Here is a 27,735-nt window from a genome sequence, read left to right on the forward strand (position 1 = left end):
TTAGAGCAAGTTTCTTACCCTCCTCAATATCCTTTTCACAGTAGCATTTTTCAGAGAGGATGCAGTAACAGGTGCCATGACCTGCTTTTATTCCAGGAACTCCTGGGTCATGTCCGCCTATGATTGCTAACTCTGTATTCCAAAAGAAAAGAAAAGCCTCCTGTTAGACAGCTGCATTAGACTTGCTGCATATGGTTGATAATGGAGGGAGACGAGACTGCGCCATGAAGGCGAAAGTCTTAATCAGTTAATTTATGGCAAAGAATAAAATGCTCAATAAGTGGACATTCTAGTACAATAAAGACACTGTAAATGGTAATGTCTAGAGTTGGAACTAAAGATGAATGGATGGCATCGTGCAACCCCAGCCCATGGTCCAGGTCAGTGCTCTCTGGCTGTTGACAGGAACTGTGCGAATTTACTGAGCTTCCAGGTTCCCTGATGCAGCATTTGATTCACCAACCTGGTGTGCAATCATCTATAAGGCGCACAAATCAGGCCTCCTCATCTCAGCTAGTCATAAGCCAAGTATGAGATCCCAGAGAAGAAGAAAATTTGTGCACCTCCTGTCCATGGCCAGAGAACGCGGACCTGGACTGTGGTCCGGGGTTGCGCAAAGCAATCTGTTCATCTTTAGTTGTAGCTTTAGTATCCCACAAAAGGTCTGTTCTAGATGCTTCTGATCCATAATACGGCTGCAATACCCTGATTTCCAGGGATTCTATTGGGCCAAGCTTAACACCATTTATTTATTTCATTAAAAAAAAATCAGAGGTATGGGTATTACTGCCCCATGAAATTGGCTTTGGAAGGGAAGTCTGTGCTCCCCCGAGAAGGCCCATGCAATGTTAATGAAGAATATTACAGCTCATGGCAACATATCATAACGCCATATGCCACATGCTTTTTAAAGATATGTCCAATATGATGCTCACTTCAGATATAACTAGGCTGAATGGTTGTATTCACCCAAACATCCTTCTGTCTTTCTGATCGGGTAGGCATCAATGTGACTTTCACATAACTGTTTCTTTCCTGTAGTGAGATGGGCAGAAGCAGCAGTCTAAGACTTTACTGATGCCAGCAATGGAGGTCAGTATAGGGTCTATAATCAGTTAGTTGGGCACAATCTATGACAACACTAACCAGAATCTCTGTCGGCTTCATTTAAATCCTGAAGAGGAGCCACCATGACAGAGGAGAGGACAATGAGGTTTTTAGCCGACACTTTAACAAATTATTGAAGGTGCAGTTTATTATTCTGTCAAACTGAGAGAAAAGTAAAGTATGTAAAATAATAAAAGACGCACTTGTGCAATCCTGGGGACAGATTTTAGAGTCTTTTTTCTCCACAGCATCACAAGTCCCATCGGGGCACGTAAGGATACTTGGTGTACAAGTAGAATAGTTTTTAGTGATCCCTTTAAAACAAAGAAAGGACAATATTAGAGGAGAACAGATAATCATCCTTTAATGTTCTCATTATCCTATATTGTGCCCAATGCAGATGAGATACTACGAACAAATTATAGACTTTTTTTTTTTTTTTTTTTTAAACTAAAAAAGTTTATTTTTTAGGGGAGGGGAATATTCTTTTTTTTTTTTTTTTACTCCTCAAGGGGGTGGGTAGGTTGTAATAAGGGGATTGTATGTGATTATTAAGTGATAATATTTTGCATTGTATAAATATTGAAACACATTTATGTTGTCAGCTGTGCATCATCTGAAAAGGTGTGTGTGTTGATAATGACTGATAACAGAATGGTCAGAGAAAATGAGGTGGGAATGCAATGGGGGGACGCAGTAGACTGTATTCTTTCCCAACAAACACACTGGGTAGGTAGTTCTATACTGAGAGTAATCCTTAGGGCTCGCTCAGTTTCAGGAGTAAAAAAAAAAAAAGAAGAAAAGTAAAGTAAAAAAATACTGAACATACTTTGAAACCATTTTAGGTTTCCAACAATTATCACTTTTATGGCAAATACCTTTTCTCTTTTAGATGGCCTGTCAAAGTTTTTACATAAACATCGACATCTAACTATATGAGTTGTCAGATTCTACTCGCATAATATTACATTATATACAGGGTGGTCCAAAAGTAGGTGGCCAGAAAATAATAACATTTATTTTGATTTATATATACAATTATATTTACTAACACAAACATAACATTGACAATTACATTTTATTCTGAACAATAATACAAAAGCCCTTAAATTTTATCAACGCAGGTGCTCAAACTGTTTTCCATTCCAATTTGCACAGCTTTGAAGTCTGCCTCTTACGCTTCAACAAACTTTTTTGAACAAGTCTCTTTGGGTATTAATTTCTTGAAATGCATCTTTTATGTAATTTTTCAAATCACTGACACTTTTTGGTTTTTGACTACAAACTCTGTCCTTGAGTACTCCCCAAAAGAAAAAATCCATTGAGGTCAAGTCTGGTAAACGTGCCGGCCAATCAAGAGGGCCTCTTCGGCCAATCCATTTATTAGGAAATGTTTCATCATGATACTCGGGGACTACTCTTGAATAATGTGGAGGGGCCCCATCTTGTTAGAAATAAAGGTCATTTGAATTAGGCTGTTGCTGTAACTGGGGAACAACTTGATTCATTAGAATTTCGAGATACTTATCTCCTGTGACTGTTCCATCAAAAAATATTGGTCCTAAAACACCAAAACTTGAAATACCACCCCAAACATTGACACCAGGCTCATTTAGTTGTTGCTCTAATGTTAAATGCATGTTCTCATTATACCAGTAAATACAATTATGTCTGTTAATATGGCCGGATAATTTGAAAGAAGCTTCATCACTCCACATAATATTATCTAAAATTACTGGATTTTCTTCAATTTCGTTAAGCATAATCTCACTAAATTGCAGCCGCCTGTCTGGATCATCCTCCAATAAACCATGAATTAGACGTGGACGATAAGCTTTCCACCCAATAGATTTCAAGATTCGCATGATAGAAGCTCGTGAAATTCCCAATTCCAAAGAGGCTCTTCTGGTGGACTTTTTTGGACTCTGAACAAATGTTTCAGCAACAAGTTGTTTATTATCTTCTGTACAGACTGTTTTGGGTCGACCAGTTTTTGGAGCATTAAGGATTGAGCCAGTGGCATTGAATTTGTCACGAATGCGGTAAATGGTTTGTCTCTTTGGGGCTTGAGTACCAAATGCTTCAACCCAATTTGCTCTAACGGTTTCAGCATTTTGAGATTTCCAATACTCTGTTAAAATCCATTTTCTTTGATCTGTATTTTAATTATTTGCCATTATGTGTTATCTGACTTATCTGAAAAGAAAACAGATTTGGGGGAGATCTATCTGTGAAAACTAGATCTGTGAAACAGGCTCAGTTGCCCTTAGCAACCAATCAGATTCCACCTTTCATCTTCCAAAGAGTCTGTGAGGAATGAAAAGTGGAATCTGATTGGTTGCTAAGGGCAACTGAGCCAGTTTCACTTTACACCATGTTTGATAAATCTCCCCCTTCATAACCGTGTGTGTATATATATATATATATATATTATACTGCTCAAAAAAATAAAGGGTACACTTAAACAACAGAATATAACTCCAAGTGAATCAAACTTCTATGAAATCAAACTGTCCACTTAGGAAGCAACACTGATTGACAATCAATTTCACATGCTGTTGTGCAAATGGAATAGACAATAGATGGAAATTATTGGCAATTATCAAGATACTCTCAATAAAGGAGTGATTCTGCAGGTGGGGACCACAGCCCACATCTCAGTACCAATGCTTTCTGGCTGATGTTTTGGTCACTTTTGAATGTTGGTTGTGCTTTCACACTCGTGGTAGCATGAGACGGACTCTACAACCCACAGAAGTTGCTCAGGTAGTGCAGCTCATCCAGGATGGCACATCAATGCGAGCTGTGGCAAGAAGGTTTGCGCTGTCTGTCAGCATAGTGTCCAGAGGCTGGAGGCGCTACTAGGAGACAGGCCAGTACACCAGAAGACGTGGAAAGGGCCATAGGAAGGCAACAACCCAGCAGCAGGACCGCTCCCTCCTCCTTTGTGCAAGGAGGAACAGAAGGAGCACTGCCAGAGCCCTGCAAAATGACCTCCAGCAGGTCACAAATGTGCATGTGCATTAGGAGGAACCCAGGGCCAACCGCACAGGCATATGGTCTCACAAGGGGTCTGAGGATCTCATCTCGGTACCTAATGGCAGTCAGGCTTCTTCTGGCAAGCATATGGAGGGCTGTGTGGCCCTCCAAAGAAATGCCACCCCACACCATTACTGACCCACTGCCAAACCGGTCATGCTGCAGGATGTTGCAGGCAGCAGATCGCTCTCCACGGCGTCTCCAGACTCTGTCACGTCTGTCACATGTGCTCAGTGTGAACCTGCTTTCACCTGTGAAGAGCACAGGGCGCCAGTGGCGACTTTGCCAATCCTGGCTTTCTGTGGCAAATGCAAAGCGTTCTGCACGGTGTTGGGCTGTGAGCACAACCCCCATCTGTGGATGTCGGGCCCTCATACCACCCTCACGGAGTCGGTTTCTAGCCGTTTGTGCAGACACATGCACATTTGTGACCTGCTGGAGGTTATTTTCCAGGGTTCTGGCAGTGCTCCTCCTGTTCCTCCCTGCACAAAGGCGGAGGTAGCGGTCCTGCTGCTGGGTTGTTGCCCTCCTATGGCACCCTCCAAGTCTCCTGGTATACTGGCCTGTCTCCTGGTAGCGCCTCCAGCTTTTGGACACTACGCTAACAGACACAGCAAACCTTCTTGCCACAGCTCGCACTGATGTGCTATCCTGGATGAGCTGCACTACCTGAGCAACTTCTGTGTGTTATAGAGTCTGTCTCATGCTACCACGAGTGTGAAAGCACAACCAACATTCAAAAGTGACCAAAACATCAGCCAGAAAGCATTGGTATTGAGATGTGGTCTGTGGTTCCCACCTGCAGAACCACTCCTTTATTGAAGGTGTCTTGATAATTGCCAATAATTTCCATCTATTGTCTAATCCATTTGCACAACAGCATGTGAAATTGATTGTCAATCAGTGTTGCTTCCTAAGTGGACAGTTTGATTTCACAGGAGTTTGATGTACTTGGAGTTATATTCTGTTGTTTAAGTGTTCCCTTTATCTTTTTGAGCAGTGTATATATAGCGCTTAGGCTCACAATCTAAACTCCCTATTAGTATATCTTTGGAGTGTGTGAGGAAGCCGAAGCAAATACACACAAACACTAACATAGTAACATAGTTTTTAAGGTTGAAGGAAGACTAAGATGGACTTAGTCTTCCTTCAACCTTAAAAACAAGCTCCACATTGGGGAAAAAAATTCCTTCCCGACTCAATACGACAATCAGACTAGTTCCCTGGATCAACGCCCTATCAAGGAATCTAGTATATATAACCTGTAATATTATACTTTTCAAGAAAGGCATCCATGCCCTTCTTAAATTTTAATAGTGAATCACTCATTACAACATCATGCGGCAGAGAGTTCCATAGTCTCACTGCTCTTACAGTAAAGAATCCCCGTCTGTGATTATGATTAAACCTTCTTTCCTCCAGACGTAGAAGATGCCCCCTTGTCCCCGTCTCTGGCCTCAGAGTAAAAAGATCAGTAGACAGGTCTTTGTACTGTCCCCTCATATACTTATACATAGTAATAAGATCACCCCTAAGCCTTCTTTTTTCCACAGTAAATAACCCCAAGTGTAATAACCTGTCTTGGTATTGCAGACCCCCCAGTCCTCTAATAACCTTGGTTGCTCTTCTCTGCACCCGCTCTAGTTCAGCTATGTCTTTTTTATACAACGGAGATCAGAACTGTACACAGTATTCTAAGTGCGGTCGCACTAATGACTTGTATAGAGGTAAAATGATGTTCTCCTCATGAGCATCTATGCCTCTTTTAATGCATCCCATTATTTTATTTGCCTTTGCAGCAGCTGCCTGACACTGACCACTAAACGTGATCTTGTCGTCCACCAATACACCCAGGTCTTTTTCAGTTACAGTTTTGCCCAGTGTTTTACAATTAAGCATATAATTATACATTTTATTTCTTCTGCCCAAGTGCATTACCTTACATTTATCCCCATTAAAGCTCATTTGCCATTTATCAGCCCAAGCTTCTAGTTTATATAGATCCTCCTGTAATATAAAATTGTCCTCCTCTGTATTGATTATCCTGCAGAGTTTAGTGTCATCTGCAAATATTGAAATATTACTCTGTATGCCCCCTACAAGGTCATTAATAAATATGTTAAAAAGAAGGGGGCCCAATACTGACCCCTGTGGTACCCCACTGTTAACTGAGACCCAGTCTGAGTGTTTTCCATTAATAACCACCCTTTGTTTCCTATCACTGAACCAATTCTTAACCCACATATATATATTTTCCCCTATCCCCATTGTTCTCATTTTATGTATAAACCTTTTGTGTGGAACCGTATCAAAAGCTTTTGAAAAGTCCATATACACAACATCCGCTGTATTTCCTTGGTCCAGTCCGGAACTTGCCTCCTCATAAAAACTGATCAGATTAGTTTGACAGGAACGGTCCCTCGTAAACCCATGTTGATATTGGGTCATGAGGTTATTCTTCTTCAGATACTCTAGTATAGCATCTCTTAGAAAACACTCCAGGATTTTACTCACAGTAGAGGTTAAGCTTACTGGCCTATAATTTCCAAGTTCAATTTTTGTCCCCTTTTTGAATATTGGCACCGCCTTTGCTATATGCCAGTCCTGTGGTACAGACCCTGTTATTATGGAATCTTTAAAGATTAAAATAATGGTCTATCTATGACGTTATTTAATTCCTGCAGTACTCGCGGGTGTATCCCATCCCGGCCCGGGGATTTGTCAACTTTAGTGATTTTTAGACGCCATCGTACTTCCTGCTGGGTTAAGCAAGTGACATTTAATGGAGAATTTTTGTTATCGCTAATCATGTTTTCTGTCATGCGATTTTCTTGTGTAAATACAGTTGAAAAAAAATCATTTAGCATATTGGCTTTTTCCTCATCCAGCATTTCACCCAGGCTATTTTTAAGGGGGCCAACACTATAATTTTTTAGTTTTTTACTATTTATGTAGTTAAAGAATATTTTGGGGTTATTTTTACTTTCTCTGGCAATGAGTATCTCTGTCTCAATCTTTGCCTTGATTTGGTTTTTACAGAATTTATTTAATTTTATATATTTATTTAATGCCTCATCACTACCTACTTACTTTAGTTCTCTAAATGCTTTCTTTTTGTCACTTATTGCCCCCCTTACAGCTCTATTTAGCCATAGTGGTTTCCTCCTATTTCCAGGATGTTTATTTCCATAGGGTATATATTGTGCACAGGTCCTATTCAGGATGCTAATAAAGGTCTCCCATTTGCTTTGTGTAGCTTTATGTCTCAGGATATCGTCCCAGTTTATTGCACTAAGATCATCTCTCAACCGTTGGAAATTTGCCTTCCTGAAGTTTAGTGTCCTTGTAACCCCTCTACTACACATCTTATTAAAAGTTACATGAAAACTTATTATTTTGTGATCACTATTACCCAAGTGACCCCCAACTCGTATATATGATATGTGGTCTGGCCTATTGGTTAATATTAGCTTTAGTAGTGCCCCCCTTCTTATTGGGTCCTGAACCAGTTGTGAAAGGTAATTGTCTCTCATAGTTGTCAAAAACCTATAACCTTTGCTTGAACTACAGGTTTCTGTTCTCCAATGTATTTCAGGGTAGTTGAAGTCCCCCATAATAATGACTTCTCATTGAGTTGCTGCTTCATCTATTTGCTTTACCAGGATATTCTCGTCTGCTTCCATTATTTTTGGAGACTTATAACAAACCCCTCTCAGTAATTTATTTTTTTCCCCCTCCCCTTATCTCCACCCACTAGGACTCTACATTTTCATTAGGTTCACATATATCTTCCCTCAAGATGGGTTTTAAGGATGATTTTACATATAAACACTGAGAGAACATATAAAATCCTTGAGGATGTTGTCCTTGGTGGGATTTGAACCCAGGATCCCAGTGCTAACCACTGAGCCACCATGCTGCAGACTATATGAGATTTGTCATCTTACCTTCACCAAATCCCTGTCTCCATTGGCATCTTCCAGTGAGGGACCCAAATCCACTGCACTCTTCACAATCTCGTCTGTTTTTGTTTTCTGAACATGACAGTGGACAATTTTCTTCATCTTTTATAGCTGAAAGAAAACAAGGATAGAGGAAACTGATAAAAAAATATGTACCGTTGGCTTCCACCTGAAATGCTTAAACTAGCTGTGATTTATGTGGCTTATTCAATAGAGAATATTCTTAGTATGGAGAACTGTTACACCGGCCACTCGGACAACTTCTAAATGCTGCCTCACGTTTCACCCTGCTCCACCCTGTATCTGACCATCGCTCTGAGCTGCCTTGTGCTTCACTTCCAGCCCTGATGTTTCTGAGTTATAGGGGGGCACGACCGAACTCTGCAGGAATTTGTATCCATTGTGTCCTGCAGAGATCTGCTTCCCCGACCTATCACCTGCCAGCATGTGATTTATCAGGTGACTCCACCCGACATTCCTCGCCTGAACGTAGGTACCTAGTAGCTCGTTCTCTACCTTCCTGTATTGGGGTATTCCTGTTTTGTCTCACCTGTTATCGACCGGGCTTGCCTTCTCGTTTATCCTGATCTCTCCGCTCCTGACCTCTGCTACAAATATTAATCCTGTTCCTCCTGCCCCGACCTTGGACCTTCTGACTACGCTTTTGTCTTGTCCACCTGTACCCCGTACCACAGTCTCTGACCCTCCGGACAGCTGCTGGAATCCCGGAGTCTGCCCTGGAGTGGTTCCTAGTGTCTACCGGTGGCCCAGCCTATCCTTACCATCACAGACTCTAATGAATACCTGGTAGACACCTAGTTATGTCCCTCCAGGGTAAGCCCAGCCTGTACTGCAGGGGGTCCACACCCACCAGCCTTACAAGAAGTGTAAGTGATGCCATTTTTTAAGTCAAGTCTATTGAGAGCAGATGTTTAAGCATATTGGTGAGCTGAACCTGTTTTTTTTTGCATTCACAGGATTTGTTACACTATAACTATTATGTAACTAATAGAATCTATAGAGAAGGATGGAATAACAGAGCACACGTATTGCTAACATTTTCAATATGCAATGGGTAAAACTAAAGGCTGCTTGCCTGTCAAGCAGTTCTATGAACAGGGCAACTCCGACGAGCAATGTCCTTCATATATTTTTGTCACCCATATAAATAGGCAATATTCTTATTAACAACTCTTTCGCACTTATCTTGATGCAGGCGCTCGACACTATTTTGGGCAGTGCATATTCACAAAGGTGAGCACTATTACTTTTAGAGTACATTATTGTTCAGTACATTGCATTTAATGAATAGCGGCACTTACAAGTTCCTTCAATGATGACAGTTACTTGTATCTTGGAGGTCTCATTGCCTTGTGTCTTGGAGGTTTCATTGCCTTGTGCCTTGGAGGTCTCCTTGACTGGTGCATTGGAGGCTGAGAGGGTATAAAGGATCACCCTGCTATCATGGCTGGCCAAAGCACCAGAATCATTAACAAAAAGGGTGGCAAACATATCCCCGGATCCCTTTAGAATGTCAATGGCATAAGTGGTATTTGCAGCCTGTAGCGTGTAAATCACGTTGACGCCTTTAAACAGTGAGCAATTTTCAATGCATACTCTTCCTATCTGGATCACAAAAAAAGACATAAGGATTAAGTAACTTCAGAACATGTCACATACAGGAATTCTGCATGCACATCTATTACACTTTAAATGCCCAAATAGGACACAGACATAAGAAATGATCAGTGTACTGTACATATGATGAATGTGTTTTAAAGGAATTTTCCACCTTCAGGGACAAATTTTACTTGATGGAACTTCTCAGTTGATTCATGATGCCCAAACCACTAGCAGCAGGAATCAGACCCTGTCTGTACAATTGGACGCAGGTGTGTTTTTATCTGAAATACTTCATTGTTTGGGGAGCTAGCCGCAGACTATAGGAATAGACAGGAATAGAGCAGCGCTGCCCCCGGCCAGCTGTTCTCCACACCTCTATACTTGATTGACGAGTTTCTCCTGATACACACACATGGGCGCAAGAATCAAATGACAGTTTCCATTTACCAGAATGTAAACGAGGCTAAAAATCATTTCTGCAATTGGGTTTCATTACAAATGTTGCATCATTTGGCCTTCACGGCTTCTTAGTTTCTCTGCACATTCAATTTTGATGTTGTCTGTGGTCACAGATCAGCTATGAGGAGCTAAAAAACCCCACAGATAAGGAGTTAGAAACTGTCTGTCTGTCAATCATAGCGGGATGACTGATGGATTCTAGGTTAACTCATTCTGCATCCACCAATAGACAGAGTAACACACCAGCTATAGAAGGCAAGAGCTGCAACATTTTGTAATTAAATCCAATGGCAAAAAATATTTCTGAGCCCCAGTTATATGCATTTAAGTTAAAAAAAATTCCCCAAAAGGTGTACAATCTCTTTAAGTGGTTCTCCATCTAAAAGGATATTTAGTTAGAACCAGCTATGGTTCGGTCTATAGGGGGTAATTTGCTTGTCACATTATATAAACTGCTCAGTAATTTATTCATAAACAATCAAAAGTAGAGAAATAATATTACCTGGGCATAGCGGTTGGCATTATAGTTGACAGTGAACTGGTACGTTATATTAGGGAATCGAATGGTAACGGGCTTGATTGTGACATTGAAGTACAGCCGAAGCTCTCCACCAGGATGAGGATATTCAACGTCTTTCACCAAAACCACCACTTGATATGATGCATTTCTGTTTATGGAAATACTTTGATTCAGCAGCAGCTCTGCCACAGAAGAAACAAGGACATTATATTGTGCCAGCAATGCCATGTACTGGGATACGTTAACTATGCAAAACTTCAAGTACAACAAGCCTAAACCTGGAATTTTATGATGCGAGCACAAAATGGGTCAAGACGAAAGTAGCAAATTATTAGCAAATATATAACATGGCTTCAAATGTTCTAAAATCGCTAAAATCCAGTCTGTAGCACCAACCAGAGCAGCATTTTTACCCACAGTTATCTACTATATGGACAGTACGCACGCTTAGATTCATATCTACTGCAAGGATGTAATAAAAAATAGCGACTATGACTATTTTCATTATATTAAGAAATTATAAAACCTGATTGGCTCTCTACATACCAGAGTGTCAAATGGCAAACCTGCCCAGTTATGCCGCAATATGGTTACTGCGCAGACTGTCATTAGGAAGCTACAATAGTGGCCATATTGTTTGCACTCAGTTATACAAGCTCACCATTGTAGTCATTTCTATGGGAGATAACTGCTCTCTCTGTACACTGCTTACCCATAGACTCAGCCATGGGGACGACTCAACACAACGCCTATAAAGAGCCAGCACCTAAGATCTTCATTTGAGGACCAAACAGTTTGACATAGTATACATTTATTTTCTTACTAAATTCATGGACTGTTCCTCGAATCGTGCTGACATTTCTCCTGAATTGAATCTCTTTGAGGCTGTGCTTGATTTGGAATTTCTCTAGTACAAATGTTTCCTTGTTGATGATGGTTTCTGTGTATCTGTTGTGACTATTGTCTATAGGATAGACGGGTGTTGTGTCAAGATCATTGACCAACAGCGACCCAAGAACGGTACCCTGTGCAAGAAGTAAACAGCAAATTAAACGACTTAATCTCACAGTCATTGATGTAGGCCATTGCATTTCATATTTACCAGATCAGAAAATTCAACATTACCTAGACATCAATAATCTTCAAGAAGTCCACTGACACAAATAAAGTAGAGGTCTTCACCCATTGTATAGAAACACCCATAATGCTGCACCCACTATTACATTATTATATTTTTAAGCCCTTCAAATCAGAATGGCAAGGTAGAATCTGTATAAAACATGGTTGCAGGTTTTCCCATTTTCTGCCTAAGGAGGTTTTATTCAAGTGCTAAATATGTTAAAAAGAGAAGTTATCATGAGAAAATGACCCGTTGTTTAAATCAGGTTTTTATGCTTCATTTTTTTAAAATTAAGCAATTTTTTTCCATATCACAATCTGTATGAAAAAAAAGGATAAATGACATGATCTGGGAAATCTCCATTATATATCACTTGTTTAACCCAACACTATTGCGCCACCTCAAACACTAAAATAGAAAAACTATCACCCCCAAGTACTGCAGGAATTACGTACCATAATAGACAGACTATTATTTAGAATATTTCAATATTCCATAATTATAGAGTCTGCACCAAAGGCTGCCACGTAAAAATGTGGTGCCAATATTCAAAAAGGGGTCAAAAACTGATCCTGGAAATTATAGTCCAGTAAGTGTGCACACAGTAGAGGTTAAAATCTATGAGGGTTTTCTATGAGATGCGATCCTAGAGTATCTCAATAAGAATAACCCCTTTATCCAACATCATAATGGGTTTATGAGAGATCGGTCAGGTCAAACTAATCTAATCGGGCTAGGTGATAGGAAACTGAGGATGGTAATCAATGAAACACTTGGATTGGGTCACAGATAACAGTGGGGTACCACAGGGGTCAGTATTGGGCTTTCTTACATGAATATATTTATTATAGACCTTGTAGAGGACATAGAGTACAATTTCAATATTTTCAGATCATAATAAACTTTGCAAGGTAATCAATACAGAGGAGGATAATTTAATATTACAGAGGGATTTAAATAAGCTGGAGGCTTTGGCTGAAAAATGGCAATTGAAGTTTAATGTAGATAAATTTAAGATCATGCACTTGGGCTGAGAAAATAAAATATATAATTATGTACTAAATTGTAAAACACTGTTAAAAAAATACTGTCAATGAAAATAAAATCATGGGATGCATTAAAAGAGGCATAAATGCTCATGACGACAACAGTTTTGCCTCTATGCAACTTACTAATGCAGTCACACTTGGAATACTGGGTACAATTTTGGTCTCCGGTGTATAAGAAGGTCACAGCTGAGTTAGAGCGAGAGCAGAGAAGAGCAACCAAGGTTATTAAGGGAATGGGTGGACAGTTTGGAAAAATGAAGGCTTCAGGGCGATCTTATTACAATGTACAGATATGAGAGGACAGGAAAGAGATCTATGATGATCATTTTACTCTTCGGCCTGCAATGATGACAAGGTGGAATCCTCTATGTCTAGAGAGGACCTGGGCAAACTGTGGCCCACGGGCCACATCTGGCCCTCTAGCTGTTCCAGTCCAGCCTGCGGACCGAAACAGCCAAAGGGCTGAAATAGTGACCCACAGGCTAAACCACGCCTTTCCACGCCCGCCGTCCATCCTCCATCGCCGTTCGCACTATATGCATCCTCAGGATGCAAACAGCGGTGAATACATTGGTGGAGGACAAGACCGCCGGCTCCATCTTCCACCAATCAGGGTGTGAGACAGCAGATGCGAAGATGTCATTTCATTGCACTGCTACTGAGACTCAGTGCACATGAGACAGGAGCAGAGTGCCAGGGAACCAGGAGCTAGGTGTGTATGTGTTTTTTTTTCATGTGTATGGGATATTTGTATGTATATTAGAGGCTATGTGGGGCTCACGCTGTATATATGGAGGCTATGTGCGACTCCCGCTGTATATAGGGAAGCTCTGTGGGGGCTCACGCTGTATATAGGGAGGCTCTGTGGGGGCTCACGCTGTATATAGGGAGGCTCTGTGGGGGCTCACGCTGTATATAGGGAGGCTATGTGGGGGCTCATAATGTATATAGGGGTCTATGTTGGGGCTCACATTGTATATAGGAGGCTATGTGGGGGCTCATACTGAATATAAAAGGCTATGTATGTAGCTCATATTGTATATAGAGGCTATGTGGGGCTCATACTGTACAAATTGCAAAAAAGACAAAAACAAAAACAATCTAGTTGAACTATAGAAGTAATGCTCCTTCCCTCCTGGCCTTGACACTAGACATAACAGTATTATTTGGGGCCCTTGTGAGCCCCTGAATCATGCAGTGACACAACGAGACCTCACACAGTGTATCATTGTTACTTGTAGTTTTTCTTTAAAGACTCTTTTTACAATCACTTACTTTCTTTCTTTCATATTCTACTGTAACATTTGCAGTATCAGTTCCATCTGGTAGGAAAGGAGGGCTGTCCGCTTCATCATCTACCTTGATCTTGAATGATTGCTTGAACCTCAGCTCTGTGGTGCTGTTTCTTACTATGCATTCAGCTACAAGATCATAATCCTCCCTCTCTTCTCTGTCCAAGGGGTGAAACAGGACAACTTCAGATGTAACAGGTTTGTACTGGAAAGGGAGAGGATTGTCTGTATAGGAAAGGTAAAGTATAGTTATACGTTGGGTACTTTACATGAAAATAGATTTTTTGAATTTCTGGATTCAAATCTTTAGAGGTTAATTTGTAAGAGGCTGTGAGAGCACAAGATTGGCAAAAGTACCTTCTACAATCCAACAATCAACAAGTTTAAACGTTACCTGCTCCTAAATGCGAACCCCACAATAACCCTGTATATCAGGAAGAGACACTTCCATGCCCTCTTCCTGGCCTTGTATGAACAGGACACCCAGCTAATATTCACACAAAACTAAAATGGCAAAACCTGGCCGGATCAAAGATTTATATTTAATAATTTAAGTCATTAAGTATGCTTGATCTGCTTGGGCACCAGAATATGCAGAGGGCTAGGGTATTTAAGAAGGAGATACAGTTATATGAAAAAGTTTGGGCACCCCTATTAATCTTAAGCTTAATGTTTTATAAAAATTGGTGTTTTTGCAACAGCTATTTCAGTTTGATATATGTAATAACTGTTGGACACAGTAATGTTTCTGCCTTGAAATGAGGTTTATTGTACTAACAGAAAATGTGCAATCTGCATTCAAACAAAATTTGACAGGTGCATAAGTATGGGCACCTCACCAGAAAAGTGACATTAATATTTAGTAGATCCTCCTTTTGCAAAAATAACAGCCTCTAGTTGCTTCCTGTAGCTTTTAATGAGTTCCTGGATCCTGGATGAAGGTATTTTTGACCATTCCTCTTTACAAAACAATTCCAGTTCAGTTAAGTTTGATGGTCGCCGAGCATGGACAGCCCTCTTCAAATGATCCCACAGATGTTCAATGATATTCAGGTCTGGGGACTGGGATGGCCATTCCAGAACATTGTAATTGTTCCTCTGCATGAATGCCTGAGTAGATTTGGAGCGGTGTTTTGGATCATTGTCTTGCTAAAAGATCCATCCCCTGTGTAACTTCAACTTTGTCACTGATTCTTGAACATTATTGTCAAGAATCTGCTGATATTGAGTGGAATCCATGCGTCCCTCAAATTTAACAAGGTTCCCGGTGCCGGCATTGGCCACACAGCCCCAAAGCATGATGGAACCTCCACCAAATTTTACTGTGGGTAGCAAGTGTTTTTCTTGGAATGCTGTGTTTTTTTGCCGCCATGCATAACGCCTTTTTGTATGACCAAACAACTCAATCTTGGTTTCATCAGTCCACAGGACCTTCTTCCAAAAAGAAATTGGCTTCTCCAAATGTGCTTTTGCATACCTCAGCCGACTCTGTTTGTGGCGTGCTTGCAGAAACGGCTTCTTTCGCATCACTCTCCCATACAGCTTCTCCTTGTGCAAAGTGCGTTGTATAGTTGACCGATGCACAGTGACACCATCTGCAGCAAGTTGATGCTGCAGCTCTCTGGAGGTGGTCTGAGGATTGTCCTTGACTGATCTCACCATTCTTCTTCTCTGCCTTTCTGATGTTTTTCTTGGCCTGCCATTTCTGGCCTTAACTAGAACTGTCCCTGTGTTCTTCCATTTCCTTACTATGTTCCTCACAGTGGAAACTGACAGGTTAAATCTCTGAGACAGCTTTTTGTATCCTTCCCCTGAACAACTATGTTGAATAATCTTTGAATCTTTGTTTTCAGATCATTTGACAGTTGTTTTGAGGAGCCCATGATGCCACTCTTCAGAGGAGATTCAAACAGGAGAACAACTTGCAAGTGGCCACTTTAAGTAGCTTTTCTCATGATTGCATACACCTGGCTATGAAGTTCAAAGCTCAATGAAGTTACAAAACCAAAAAAAGTGCTTTAGTAAGTCAGTAAAAAGTAGGTAGGAGTATTTAAAACAAGAAAATGATAAGGGTGCCCATACTTATGCACCTGACAAATTTTGTTTGAATGCAGATTGCACATTTTCTGTTAGTACAGTAAACCTCATTTCAAGGCAGAACATTACTGTGTCCAACAGTTATTACATATATCAAGCTGAAATAGCTGTTGAAAAAACACCAATTTTTATAAAACATTAAGCTTAAGATTAATAGGGGTGCCCAAACTTTTTCATATAACTGTAGAGCAAATAAGCAGTCTACAATAGTATACCTTATTATCACAAGGCAGTTCAAGTACAACTGTTTGGACTCCAACAAGGACACGTCACTCTACTATGAGCTGTGTTGGATGAAGCAAGGCATCAGTGGTCTACTCAGAAGCCCTGAGACACGCACCAGTCGTTCTTATGTACTGGTGGTCCTTCTAGGGGCTAACCAGTCAAGATTACTTTAAAGGCCATATACAACTTTTGACATTTTTTTTTTATAATACAGTTTCTTCTTAAAAGCAAAATTAGGGAACTTTCTTAGTCTGCATTACAAATTTGACAGTATTTTGTTGCTTCATCTAGCTGATTGTTCTGCAAGATCTACCTGTAAGAGCTCTGCCAGCTCTCTCTAGCCTCCACCTAGCTCCTCTTAGTGATAGAGATAGGAGCAGGGTGGCAAAGGAGCCTTGTGCACAGAAGATTAAAGGGAACCTGTCACATTTTCCCCAATATGAACTAAAGCCACTACTGTTCTATTACCACCGTCCATTGACCTGTATCTAAGCCCCCAACTTCCCCTGCATGTCAAAAGATACCTTTTATACTTCTGGCATATGGCGCGGTCAGGTCCAATGGGCGTGTTTTTTTCTTTTCCCTCCACCTCTTCAATCCGAGCAGCTACTGTTGTCCTGGCACAATTGGTGTAGATAACACATCCTACGTCATCCATAGATCACCACAAATCTTTGATCCTGCACAGTTAAAGTGCAGGATCTCTATGTTCTACTAAGGGCAGAGCAAAGTCCTATAATGAACCGGCACCGACACCTTTTAACTTGGAAGTGAAATCGGTCCTGGCGCATGCACAGTATGGGACTTTGCTCTGCCCTTAGCTAGGCATAGCATAGAGCGTCTACACAGGCTGGCACCTCAATTGCGCAGCTACAATCGTGCCCGGAGGACGGCACCTGAAAGGATTGAGGAAGCGCAGAGAAAAGGATAAAGAAGATGCCCATCGGACTGGACCGCACCGTAGGCCAGAAATATATAATGTATTATGGCATATGCAGGGGAATTTGGGGGCTTAGATACAGATTGATGTAATAAAGTAATAGAGCAGTTAAGCTTTAGTTAAGTCTTATTCTACTGTAAGAGCAGGATGAAAACTGCATTTCCGATCCTGACAATGAATGAAGGTTTGAAGATTGCAGACTTTTTTTTTCATATGGTGTCAATATCCTTCAATCCTGATCCCTGACTTAAATCTGCAGTGAATGATCTGGTTCTCAGGTGAATGAGGTTCTTGGGTTATTTTAGTTTTCACATTAGGTCTCATTTGTATTAACTAATAAGGGGGTTATCAACTCTCAAAAGGTATTAATATCTTTTTTGTACTGTATGTCAGCAACTGATTAACAAGAGAACACTGACCCATCTACTCTCCGGGCACCAATCAGTAATACAGTATGGTATATTGGCTCTGTCCTAAAACAGGATTATATCTTTCTATAAATGTGCAAGACTTCACATTTGTCATCAATGGAGGCATGGTTATTACCTAACATTAAGGTGTAGCTGACCCTGATATTTGGACACTGATGAGCGTAGACATGTGGATAGAACTGGAAGAATCTTCCCGGTGGTCGGTTCTCTTTGATGTGAAAAGAAAGTTGACTTTCCCCGAAGCACAAGTCCTTGGGTTGGAGAGCGGAGCAGTTGGGGATTCTGTAGTCTTTAAGTGACAGGCTAATGTCAGTAAATATCAGGGGCTTGTTGCAGACTTGATCTTCAGCAGTAGACACCATTACTTTGAATCGTAGTATGTATATTGATAGGTTTCCTTTAAAAAATAAAAATATGAGGACAGCAATGAAAGTAAATATTTCCATCTGTCACAAACTGTTCCAACAAAGCACAAGCTTAAATATTTTGAAGGTTACCATTAAATTACCCGTCTTGCTGATTTTATGAACTCTTTGTAACGCTAAAGGGGTTGTCCAGCACCTTTAACCTGAGACGGGCTACCGACATGATGTCTAGCGGCTACTTGCCAGATATTGGCAGACATTCCAATTAATAGGACATGCAGACAATAGGTGACAGCCAGGCATGATGGGCATCTCATCAGGAGCGTCTCTCACCCCCTGAGGTGGCAGTGAGAGGCACTAGATGAAGATCTTTAAAAGGGTCTTTTGATTTTCTCTGGAAATCCCCTGTAAAAGCACATGTTGATTTTTATTATTAAGGGACATAGCTGAAAAACTATGTTGTGAGGACTACTGTGGCATGTAAATGTTTGGCCACCCCTGTTCAAAATTCCTGTTATTGTGAACAGTTAAGCAAGTTGAAGATGAAATTATCTCTAAAAGGCCTATAGTTAAAGATGACACATTTCCTTTGTATTTTAGGCAAAAAAAATAAATATTGTATTATATTATATTATATCTCACACACACGCTTTTATTTTTTACATTTTATAAAATACAGAAAGGAAAATGGGTTGATGTTAAAGTTTGGACACCCTTGGAGATTTGTGTGCTCAGATAACTTTGACCAAGGTTTCAGACCTTAATTAGCCTGTTAGGGTTATGGCTTGTTCACTATCATCGTTAGGAAAGACCAAGTGATACAAATTTCCCAGCTTTATAAAAACCCAGCCTCCTCTAAACTTATGCCAAAAAACAGCAGCCATGGGTTCTTCTAAGCAGCTGACTAGCACTCTGAAAATGAAAATGGTAGGGGACCATCAAAGCAGGAGAAGGCTATAAGAAGATAGCAAAGCGTTTTCAAGTTGCCCTTTCCTCAGTTTGAAACGTAATTAAGAAATGTCAGTTAACAGGAGCAGTAGAGGTCAAGATAAGGTCTGGAAGACCAAGCCAAATTTCAGTGAGAGCTGCTCATAGGATTGCTAGAGAGGCAAATCAGAACCCCCCACTTGACTGCAAAAGACTTCGGAAAGATTTTGCAGACTCTGGAGTTGTGGTACATTGTTCTATTTGATACGACCAACGGTAGCGCAAGTGGATTTGTGGATCCACTGTGCTAGGGACCTGGCCTGCCCTGCAGGGGCGTGACTAAGCAGCTACCTTGGTGTTCACTGTTGCCTCTAGGGGTGAGGTCCAGGCTTGTGCAGCAGGTAGCTGCCAGGTACCACTCCATGGTGGTGTCCGGCAGTAGCAGCTGACCCCAGGGGTCAGGTTAGTTGACATTGATTAGGACTCCGTTCAGATTTAGTAGGTACAGTTTAGGATCACTGACACAGATTCAGATAGGAAAATGTTCAGATAATGGCCTCCCCTGGACTAGGGGACTTCGGGAGCAGGACTGGCCGCTCCGGGACCAGGGATATAGGTTCAGGACACTGGCCGCTCTGGGACCAGCGGATGAGGGTTCAGGCACTGGCCACACTGGGACCAGGGGACTACAGGCACAGGACTGGCCACACCAGGACCAGTGATACAGATTCAGGACATTGGCCACACCAAGGACAGGGGACCTCAGAACGCACTAGTAGTACACCTTACTGACTAATGACTCTACACGTTACTTGGCAACTCCCTAGGGGTGAGGGAGTCTTTTATACAAGATTCCTCCCAGCTATTGGCTGGGAGCCATCTTGCAGGTGTACTACTTATGCTAAAAGCCTCTCAGCATCAAGCTGAGAGCATTTAGCAAAATGCGTGCGCTGCTCCTTTAAGAATGGGGGAGCACTGCTGGGACTGTGGTGCGCACACAGGAATTATGAGCACGCTGGGGACCGCACCAAAGGCCAGGGCGGTGAGTAAGCCAGTGTCCCAGCATGGAGGGAGAAGGGGACACCATGCAGGGGCGCCGGCAGCAGCGCTACACTACTGTTCAGAAACTTCTGCATAAATATGATTCTAAACACACATCAAAATCCACAATAGATTACCTCAAAAGGCACTAGCTGAAGGTTTTACAATGGCCCTCACAGTCCCCTGATCTGAACATCATTGAAAATCTGTGGCTAGACCTCAAAATAGCAGTGCATGCAAGACGATCTCACAAAACTGGAAGAATTTTCCAAGGAAGAATGGAAAGACTATTGGCTGGCTACAAAAAGAGTTTACAAGCTGTGATACTTGCAAAAGGTGCTACTAGGTGCTAACCATGAAAGGTGCCCAAACTTTGCATCGGCCCATTTTCTTTTTTGTAATTTTTAAAATGTAAAAAAAATGTAAATTTTTTTTCGGCCTAAAATACAAAGGAAATGTGTCAACTTTAACTTTAGGCCTTTAAGAGATCACTTAATCTTCAACTTGCTTAACTGTTCACAATAACAGGAATTTTGACCAGGGGTGGCCAAACTTTTAGGCTGTGTGCCCACTATGCGTTTTTTAAGCAATTCTGCTGCAGAAACGCTTAAAAAACGCTTGTTAGTAGGTCTGCAATGTTCCCCAATGATAATCCGCATGTGCTGTGCACATGCTGCGGAAATTTCCGCTGCGGATTAGCATTGTGGAAAAATCCGCAGCACTACCAATTATTTTGCGGAATCGCGGCGTGTTTGCCGCCAGTGACTTGCATTGAATCGCTTAATATCCGCATGACCACATGTGCACATGCGGATATTAAGTGATTCAATGTGCGGATGGTACCCGGGTCTGTAGAAGAGGAGACTGTCCTCCAGACCCGGGTACCATAGTACCTGTAAAAAAAAAAACAAATTAAAAAAAAAACAAAAACACATTCTACTCACCTTCTGATGGCCCCCGGTCTTCTATCCTGTACGTCTTGGCTCCCCGGCGGCTCGCGATGGAGTAAAAGGACCTGCTATGATGTCATTTAGTCATGTGACAGGTCACGCGACCGCTGAAGTCGGCGGTCGCGTGACCCATCACATGACTAAATGACGTCATGGAAGGTCCTTTAACACCACCACGAGACATCGGGAAGACCAGAGAAGGAGACCGGGGGCAATTGGAAGGGGAGTATAATTTTTTTAAATTTTTTTTTTTACCTTTTTTAATTCTTTTTTTTTAACTAACTTGGTCACACTATATAAAAACCATGCCGGTTGCAAGTGTGACCAAGTTGTCAAGCACTATTCCAACTGATGCTAAAATCGCTCGGAAAGCGCTCGACAACCCGCATGCGAAATCGCATGTGCAAAACGAGTGATAAACGCTTGTCCCTGGCTAAAAAAAAAACCGCATGTACAATCCGCATGTATAATCCACATGTACAATCCGCATGTACAATCCGCATGTACAATCCGCATGCGTTTTTTCTGCCAGGGAGATGCAGAAACGCTCAGGAAAAATCCGGAGCATTTCTGCATCGTGGGCACATAGCCTTACGGCCACTGAACATTATATGAAAACTATGGCTATATGAATGGAATGGTGTAATCTTATAGCAATTTAAACCATCTAAAACAAACAGCATGGTGGCACACATCCACATAATAACATAGATATTATGTAATACTTTTAATATATAAGTTATATTAAAGGGTTATTCCCAAAATAGTAAGTTATCCCCTATCCACAGGGGAATCTGACTACTGGGAAATAGTTTGTAGATCAAGGGGCTTTGCAGCACAGGAAATGTGCGCTCCAAAATGAATGGGGCATAGGTGCCATTCTGGACATCAGCTCTATTCACCGTCTATGGGACTGCAATGAAAGGCGAACACATTGCATAGTTCACTATGTTGGGAATTACCTTTTAAAGATAAGGAGAATCAGACAAGACTTGCTACAATTTACACTTACTTAGTTCGCTGAAGACTTCACTGGTTAAGGTCTCATTGAGATAGAGGATTCCTGTCCGCCCATCCACGTGGAAAAAGTGAATGTACTTTGGATTTTGAAGGGTCTTGCACAGGCTGAAGTGTGGGACCTCTCCCGGGTGGTCACGGAGTGCATGGACTTGTAGGAGCATTGAACCAGCAGGCTGGTCTAGGTGTAAACTTTCAGTGAATTCTTTTTTAGGAAAATACAGTCCTGAAGTAGCTGTCAAGACAAAGTCTGCATATTACTGTTCATCCTACTACCACCCCACTCCTAGAATAACATTACTGCTAAAATATTATGGGCTGGTAATATTAGTACTAAATTTTAGCGGTGTCAAAAATAAAAACAAATAGTCTTATAAACAAAACTTTTATCTTACAAAAACTAATAAATAAAGTTTTCTTAGTTTTGTAGTTTTAGTGTTTTTTTTTTATTAAATGAGAAATTATGGTACCACTTTTTTCAGATACAAACTTTTCTTTGGTTTGTTTAAGGCTGTGTTCCTACGTAGCATTAAAACCACATTTTTTTTCTGCGTTATTTTTGTGCAGTAATTCAGCTGCGTTTCAAAGTACAAGTAATATGATTTAATGAAAACTCCTGCCGAACGTTGTTGAACTGTGTATTTTTTTTGTGTGATTTCTCCTGTTAGACTTTTATTGGGAGCCTGACAAAAAAAATTTATGTAAAAAAACACAACTGTGTTTTAAGGTGCAGAATAGTAGCATTTGTGCACTAAAATCACGCAGAAAAAAAAGTCCTGTGTCTAATCTGCACCAGTAAGGCATAAAAAAGGGGAAAACAAATCAAATAAAAAAAAGACAGCAAGAGGAGATTGCTCCTTTCATAATTCTTTGCACTTGGTTTTATATACAAGTACATGCACTTAGCAAAATTGACCACAAGAGGTCACCATTTACATATAAATTGCACTTACCACACTGAACATTCCAATTCTATGCTACCAGAAGCCAGAGATCTGCCACTAAGTTTATGTTCTTGGACACATTTCTGTTATATATCATTATATATCATGCTTTCTGATATTTAGACATCTAGATAGGAAAAATTAACACCCACTTAAATTTATCGATTGAATAGGGCCTGTGGGTTGGTCTCATCAATTTGTCCACTGACAAGACTAAAAGAAGGTTTTTTACAAAATTAAAAATTGTGCTGTCTGATGTTTCTTGTGTTGCACCGGCCTCCTTCAAGGCCGCAGATGGAAGAGGTCTACAGCCTACCGGAGTAAGTGGGGAGCAGATGACCCAAAGGACACAGATACTGCTAAAAGAGTTGGGGGCCAAAGCAGCCCACTGCCAGAATTGCCAGTCCGGCCCTGCACACAGTATATTATAGATATACAGATACATACATTATGGCGTTTATCTACCTCTAAGAGTGATTTAGGAAAAAAACAAAAACTTATGTCAGTCCGAAATATATTTAAATATAAATTGGCATAACTATTAATTGCAGGTGGTGACCAGTGCGCCAAGGTTGTGATTGGGATTTGCACACGGATCCTTCACTTACACCCATAGAAATTAATTCAATGCAATAGAAAAAGCAGCAGCTATTAATCAGTGAATAAGTGTCCCGAAACTCAGAGTGGATAATTCAAGTAAGACCACGGCCCCACTATCAGTATTCGGTCAGTATTTTTTCTCAGGAGTGGGAGGCAAAACCAGGTGAGGAACAATCAGAGAAAAGGTATAATAGAAACAAGTCACCAATTCTGCATTTATCACCCACTCCTGAGAAATAATACTGACCAAATACTGATAGTGGGGCCGTGGCCAAAAAGTCCATATTCATGTCTAACATACAAGGATGTGTTATACGCACCATAATAATAATAATTCCCAATAATGTAGTGTACATGAAGAAACAGACTATACCGCACAGCATAGTGCTTTTGGTGGGGAGAACCATGCCCATTCTCACTTCTCATTAAATAGGGGATGCAGGCACATGGGCTGGCCACCCTCCGGCAGGGGCTATATGGCAAACAAATGATGTTCCTTTATGGTACAAATGCCCTTGAAACCAAGGACATACAGTGGGGAAAATAAGTATTTGATACAATAGAAAAACAGAACTTAATATTTGGCACAGAAACCTTTGTTTGCAGTTACAGAGGTCAGATGTTTCCTGTAGTTCTTGACCAAGTTTGCACACACTGCAGCAGGGATTTTGGCCCACTCCTCCATACAGATCGTCTCCAGATCTTTCAGGTTTGGGGGCTGTCGCTGAGCAACATTGAGTTTCAGCTCCCTCCAAAGATTTTCAATTGAGTTCAGTTCTGGAAACTGACTAGGCCACTCCAGGAACTTGAAATGCTTCTAAAAGAGCCACTCCTTAGTTGCCCTGGCTGTGTGTTTCGGGACATTGTCATGCTGGAAGACCCAGCCACGACCCATCTTTAATGCTCTTACTGAGAGGAGGTTGTTGGCCAAAATCTTGCGATACCTGACCCCATCAGTCCTCCCTTCAATACGGTGCAGTCGTCCTGTCCCCTTTACAGAAAAGCACCCCCAAACTATGATGTTTCCTCCACCATGCTTCAAGGTTGGGACGGTGTTCTTCGGGTTGTACTCATTTTTCTTCCTCCAAACACGACGAGTGGAGTTGATACACACATGGCCTTCTCCCATGCCTTCTCTGGATCATCCAGATGGTCATTGTAGCTCATCCTAGTCTTGTGCAGGTCTACAATTTTGTCTCTGGTGTCTTTAGACAGCTCTTTAATCTTGGCCATGGTGGAGAGGTTGGAGTGTGATTGAGTATGTGGACAGGTGTCTTTTATACAGGTAATGAGTTCAAACAGGTGCAATACAGGTAATGAGTGCAGAGTAGGTGTTCGAACCCTCCTGTTTGTTTTTGTTTCTATCTTGTGTTTTGCGGTCACATAACCATCTTCCTATATATTCCAGCTCCGCCCTTCTGGCTTTGCTGGACTTCAGTGTTGTTTTGACTGTCTCTCTAGCCAGGTGCTTTTGTGCCTATCTATCTCTAGTTTGCTTGGTCCTCTGGGACCTCTAGTATTTTTGTCAGTTTATCTTTTGCTCTGCAACAACTTCTGTTAGGAGGTGTCCCATTTTTGTCCCAGTCCTTAGTTCTTTTAGGGACCCTTCCCTTTCTCTATAGGTCTCTGTTCAGACTAGCAGAGGACTAAGGCGGGTCTGTTCACAAGGAACAGGTTGCCCGCTACAACGTAGGGACTCAGCTTAGTCTTACTGTAGGGACACCTCTCCCCTTCTTTCCCTAGTTTATGTTGCAGATCATAACAGTAGGAGGGTTTCTTAAAAAAAACAAAAACTAACAGGTCTGTGAGAGCCAGACTTCTTGCTGGTTGGTAGGTGATCAAATACTTATTTCATGCAATAAAATGCTAATTATTTAAAAATCATACAATGTGATTTTCTGGGTTTTTTTTTTTGGTTTTTTTTAAAGATTCTCTTTCTCACAGTTGAAGCGTACCTATGATAAAAATTACAGACCTCTCCATTCTTTGTTCTTTTGGTGGGAAAACTTGCAAAATTGTCAATGTATCAAATACTTATTTTCCATACTGTATGTACCATACAAAAATGTGCACAAACTTTGTTACTTGCTATAGAGACTAACGATTTGGGCTACTTGTTCCCTAATACATTTGTGCTCTTGAGTTCTGAAGCTTTCTGTTTTTTTTCATTGAAGTGAATGGAAATTCTGTCTATTGGCAGAGAGTAACATTGTTAGATGGTGGCTAAAGCAACTAAATTTAGTCAGAAATACATCATAGCTATTAAGACAAAGCTCATGGTCTTGACACATTAAAGATTGCCAGTATCACACTTTTATCATGGTGTGGTGCGGTTTTTCAACATACGGCCGTGGCAAACTTCATATACAGTAATGAAGGAAGTAGTGAATGAAATAGTGAAGGAAGGATGAATGGACAAATGTACTGAGACATTCTTGATAAAAATATGCTGCCATCTACCAGGATGATGAAGATGAAACGAGGGTGGACAATTCAGCAAAACAATGATCCCAAACACAGAACACAGTCAAGTAGACACTCAATTGGTTTCAGAGAAAAAAAATAAAGCTGCATTGTCATGTGCCCCCCGACATCTGCTGCTGGCCTCTGATTGGCTGTCAGCGTGTATTTACGTGCACAGACCTAATACACTTCAGCTGGATGTGAGTCTGAGGATGCACATACAGTTGAAGTTTCTGCTGGCATTGGCGGACCCCGACTCGCCGGGCGCGGTTGTAGCGGAAAACGCTGCGACCTCATTTGTTACACCACTGCTAATATGTAAATGATGAAAACATCAATTCAACGTTTTCAAAACATCTTGACTTATTCAATATCTAGCATGAGTGTCGTGCAAAGAAATCCTCGTGCTTACAGTCTTGCGTGCTATCAATGAGGTTATTAATGGTTGTCTGAGGAATGTTCTGCTGTGCTGAATGCACCTGGGATTTTTTTTTCTTTTTTTTACTTGTTTTATGCACTTATGTAGTACCATTAATTCCACAGTGCTATACAGACATTATTGGCACTGTCCCCATTGGGGCTCACAATCTAAATTCCCTATCAGTATGTCTTTGTACCCAATACCCAGAGGACACCCACGTAAACATGGGGAGAACATACAAACTCCTTGCAGATGTTGTCCTTGGTGGGAATTGAACCCAGGATCCCAGTGCTGCAAGGATGCAGTGCTAACCACTGAGACACCGTACTGCCCCAAATCATCAAGATCTGCTGCTGGAAGCTCCCTTTGTAACAGCCGACCAGTAACGTCCCAGATGTATTCGATGGGAGGCAAGTCTGGAGTAGCTGCAAGTCATGGTAGCATGTTTATACCATGCAGTAGCACAAGCATGCCGACTGGCATCGTTTTGAAAATGTTGTTTCCATATTTTCAGCATTTACACATCATTATCATACCCATCCATCTTGTGATCTCCATAATTCTACAAGTTTTCCTTCTTGGCATCACAATTTTCAATTTGAAGATTGCAAAAGGACTTGATATGGAGCCTTCAAACCTCCACCCCCCCCCCAAAAAAAAAATGACCAAGATATTACATAAACACCAATGATTGTGTAGGGGACTGAGATACCATTATTATAGCAATAAAATAACTTGGGTAAGACATGTACAAGTGCTATGATGCATAATTAATGCATAGTTAATTTGCATCCAGTTGCTGGTGACAATGTTAGGCAATGGGTCAGAACCATAACCTTCATCACACCTTGATAGTGTTCCTGGGAGCAGATAAGGAAGTGTTTTTTTTTCCACCAGGTCAAATAGATGCAGGTGGCACAGAAAGGCAAAGGAGAAAATGTGCAACAGTGAAAATTGCCTGCATCATAGATAGCTAGCAAGGGAAGTGAGTAGCAATGGCCATTTACCTATCATGGTAAAAAAAACCTGCTATTAAACTGCAGATATGGGGTTAATATCCAGGTTAATAGCGTTCTAAAGCCATGCGGCTGCCACACTAATAGATCAGCTGCCAGGAGGAAATTAACTTTCTTCCTCCGGGCA

The 27,735-nt window shown here is 41.2% G+C and overlaps 1 protein-coding gene across 1 annotated transcript in view; it reads right to left on the bottom strand.

Annotated features, from left to right (window-relative positions):
- The window catches only part of RET (ret proto-oncogene), a 96,252-nt gene that overhangs the window by 21,232 nt on the left and 47,285 nt on the right, over positions 1-27,735 (bottom strand). Inside the window, exons 2-10 of the mRNA XM_073686003.1 lie at positions 22,160-22,399; positions 17,980-18,261; positions 14,155-14,396; positions 11,534-11,735; positions 10,693-10,892; positions 9,431-9,734; positions 8,094-8,219; positions 1,311-1,421; positions 19-132 (exon numbers count right to left, since the gene is read on the bottom strand). Coding sequence (XP_073542104.1) covers positions 19-132; positions 1,311-1,421; positions 8,094-8,219; positions 9,431-9,734; positions 10,693-10,892; positions 11,534-11,735; positions 14,155-14,396; positions 17,980-18,261; positions 22,160-22,399 — 1,821 coding nt within the window. The remainder of the gene's footprint in view (positions 1-18; positions 133-1,310; positions 1,422-8,093; positions 8,220-9,430; positions 9,735-10,692; positions 10,893-11,533; positions 11,736-14,154; positions 14,397-17,979; positions 18,262-22,159; positions 22,400-27,735) is intronic.

This window comes from Phyllobates terribilis, unplaced genomic scaffold (assembly GCF_046119375.1).
Source record: "Phyllobates terribilis strain yellow unplaced genomic scaffold, ASM4611937v1 Scaffold_5__5_contigs__length_657084704, whole genome shotgun sequence".
Taxonomy (NCBI): domain Eukaryota; kingdom Metazoa; phylum Chordata; class Amphibia; order Anura; family Dendrobatidae; genus Phyllobates; species Phyllobates terribilis.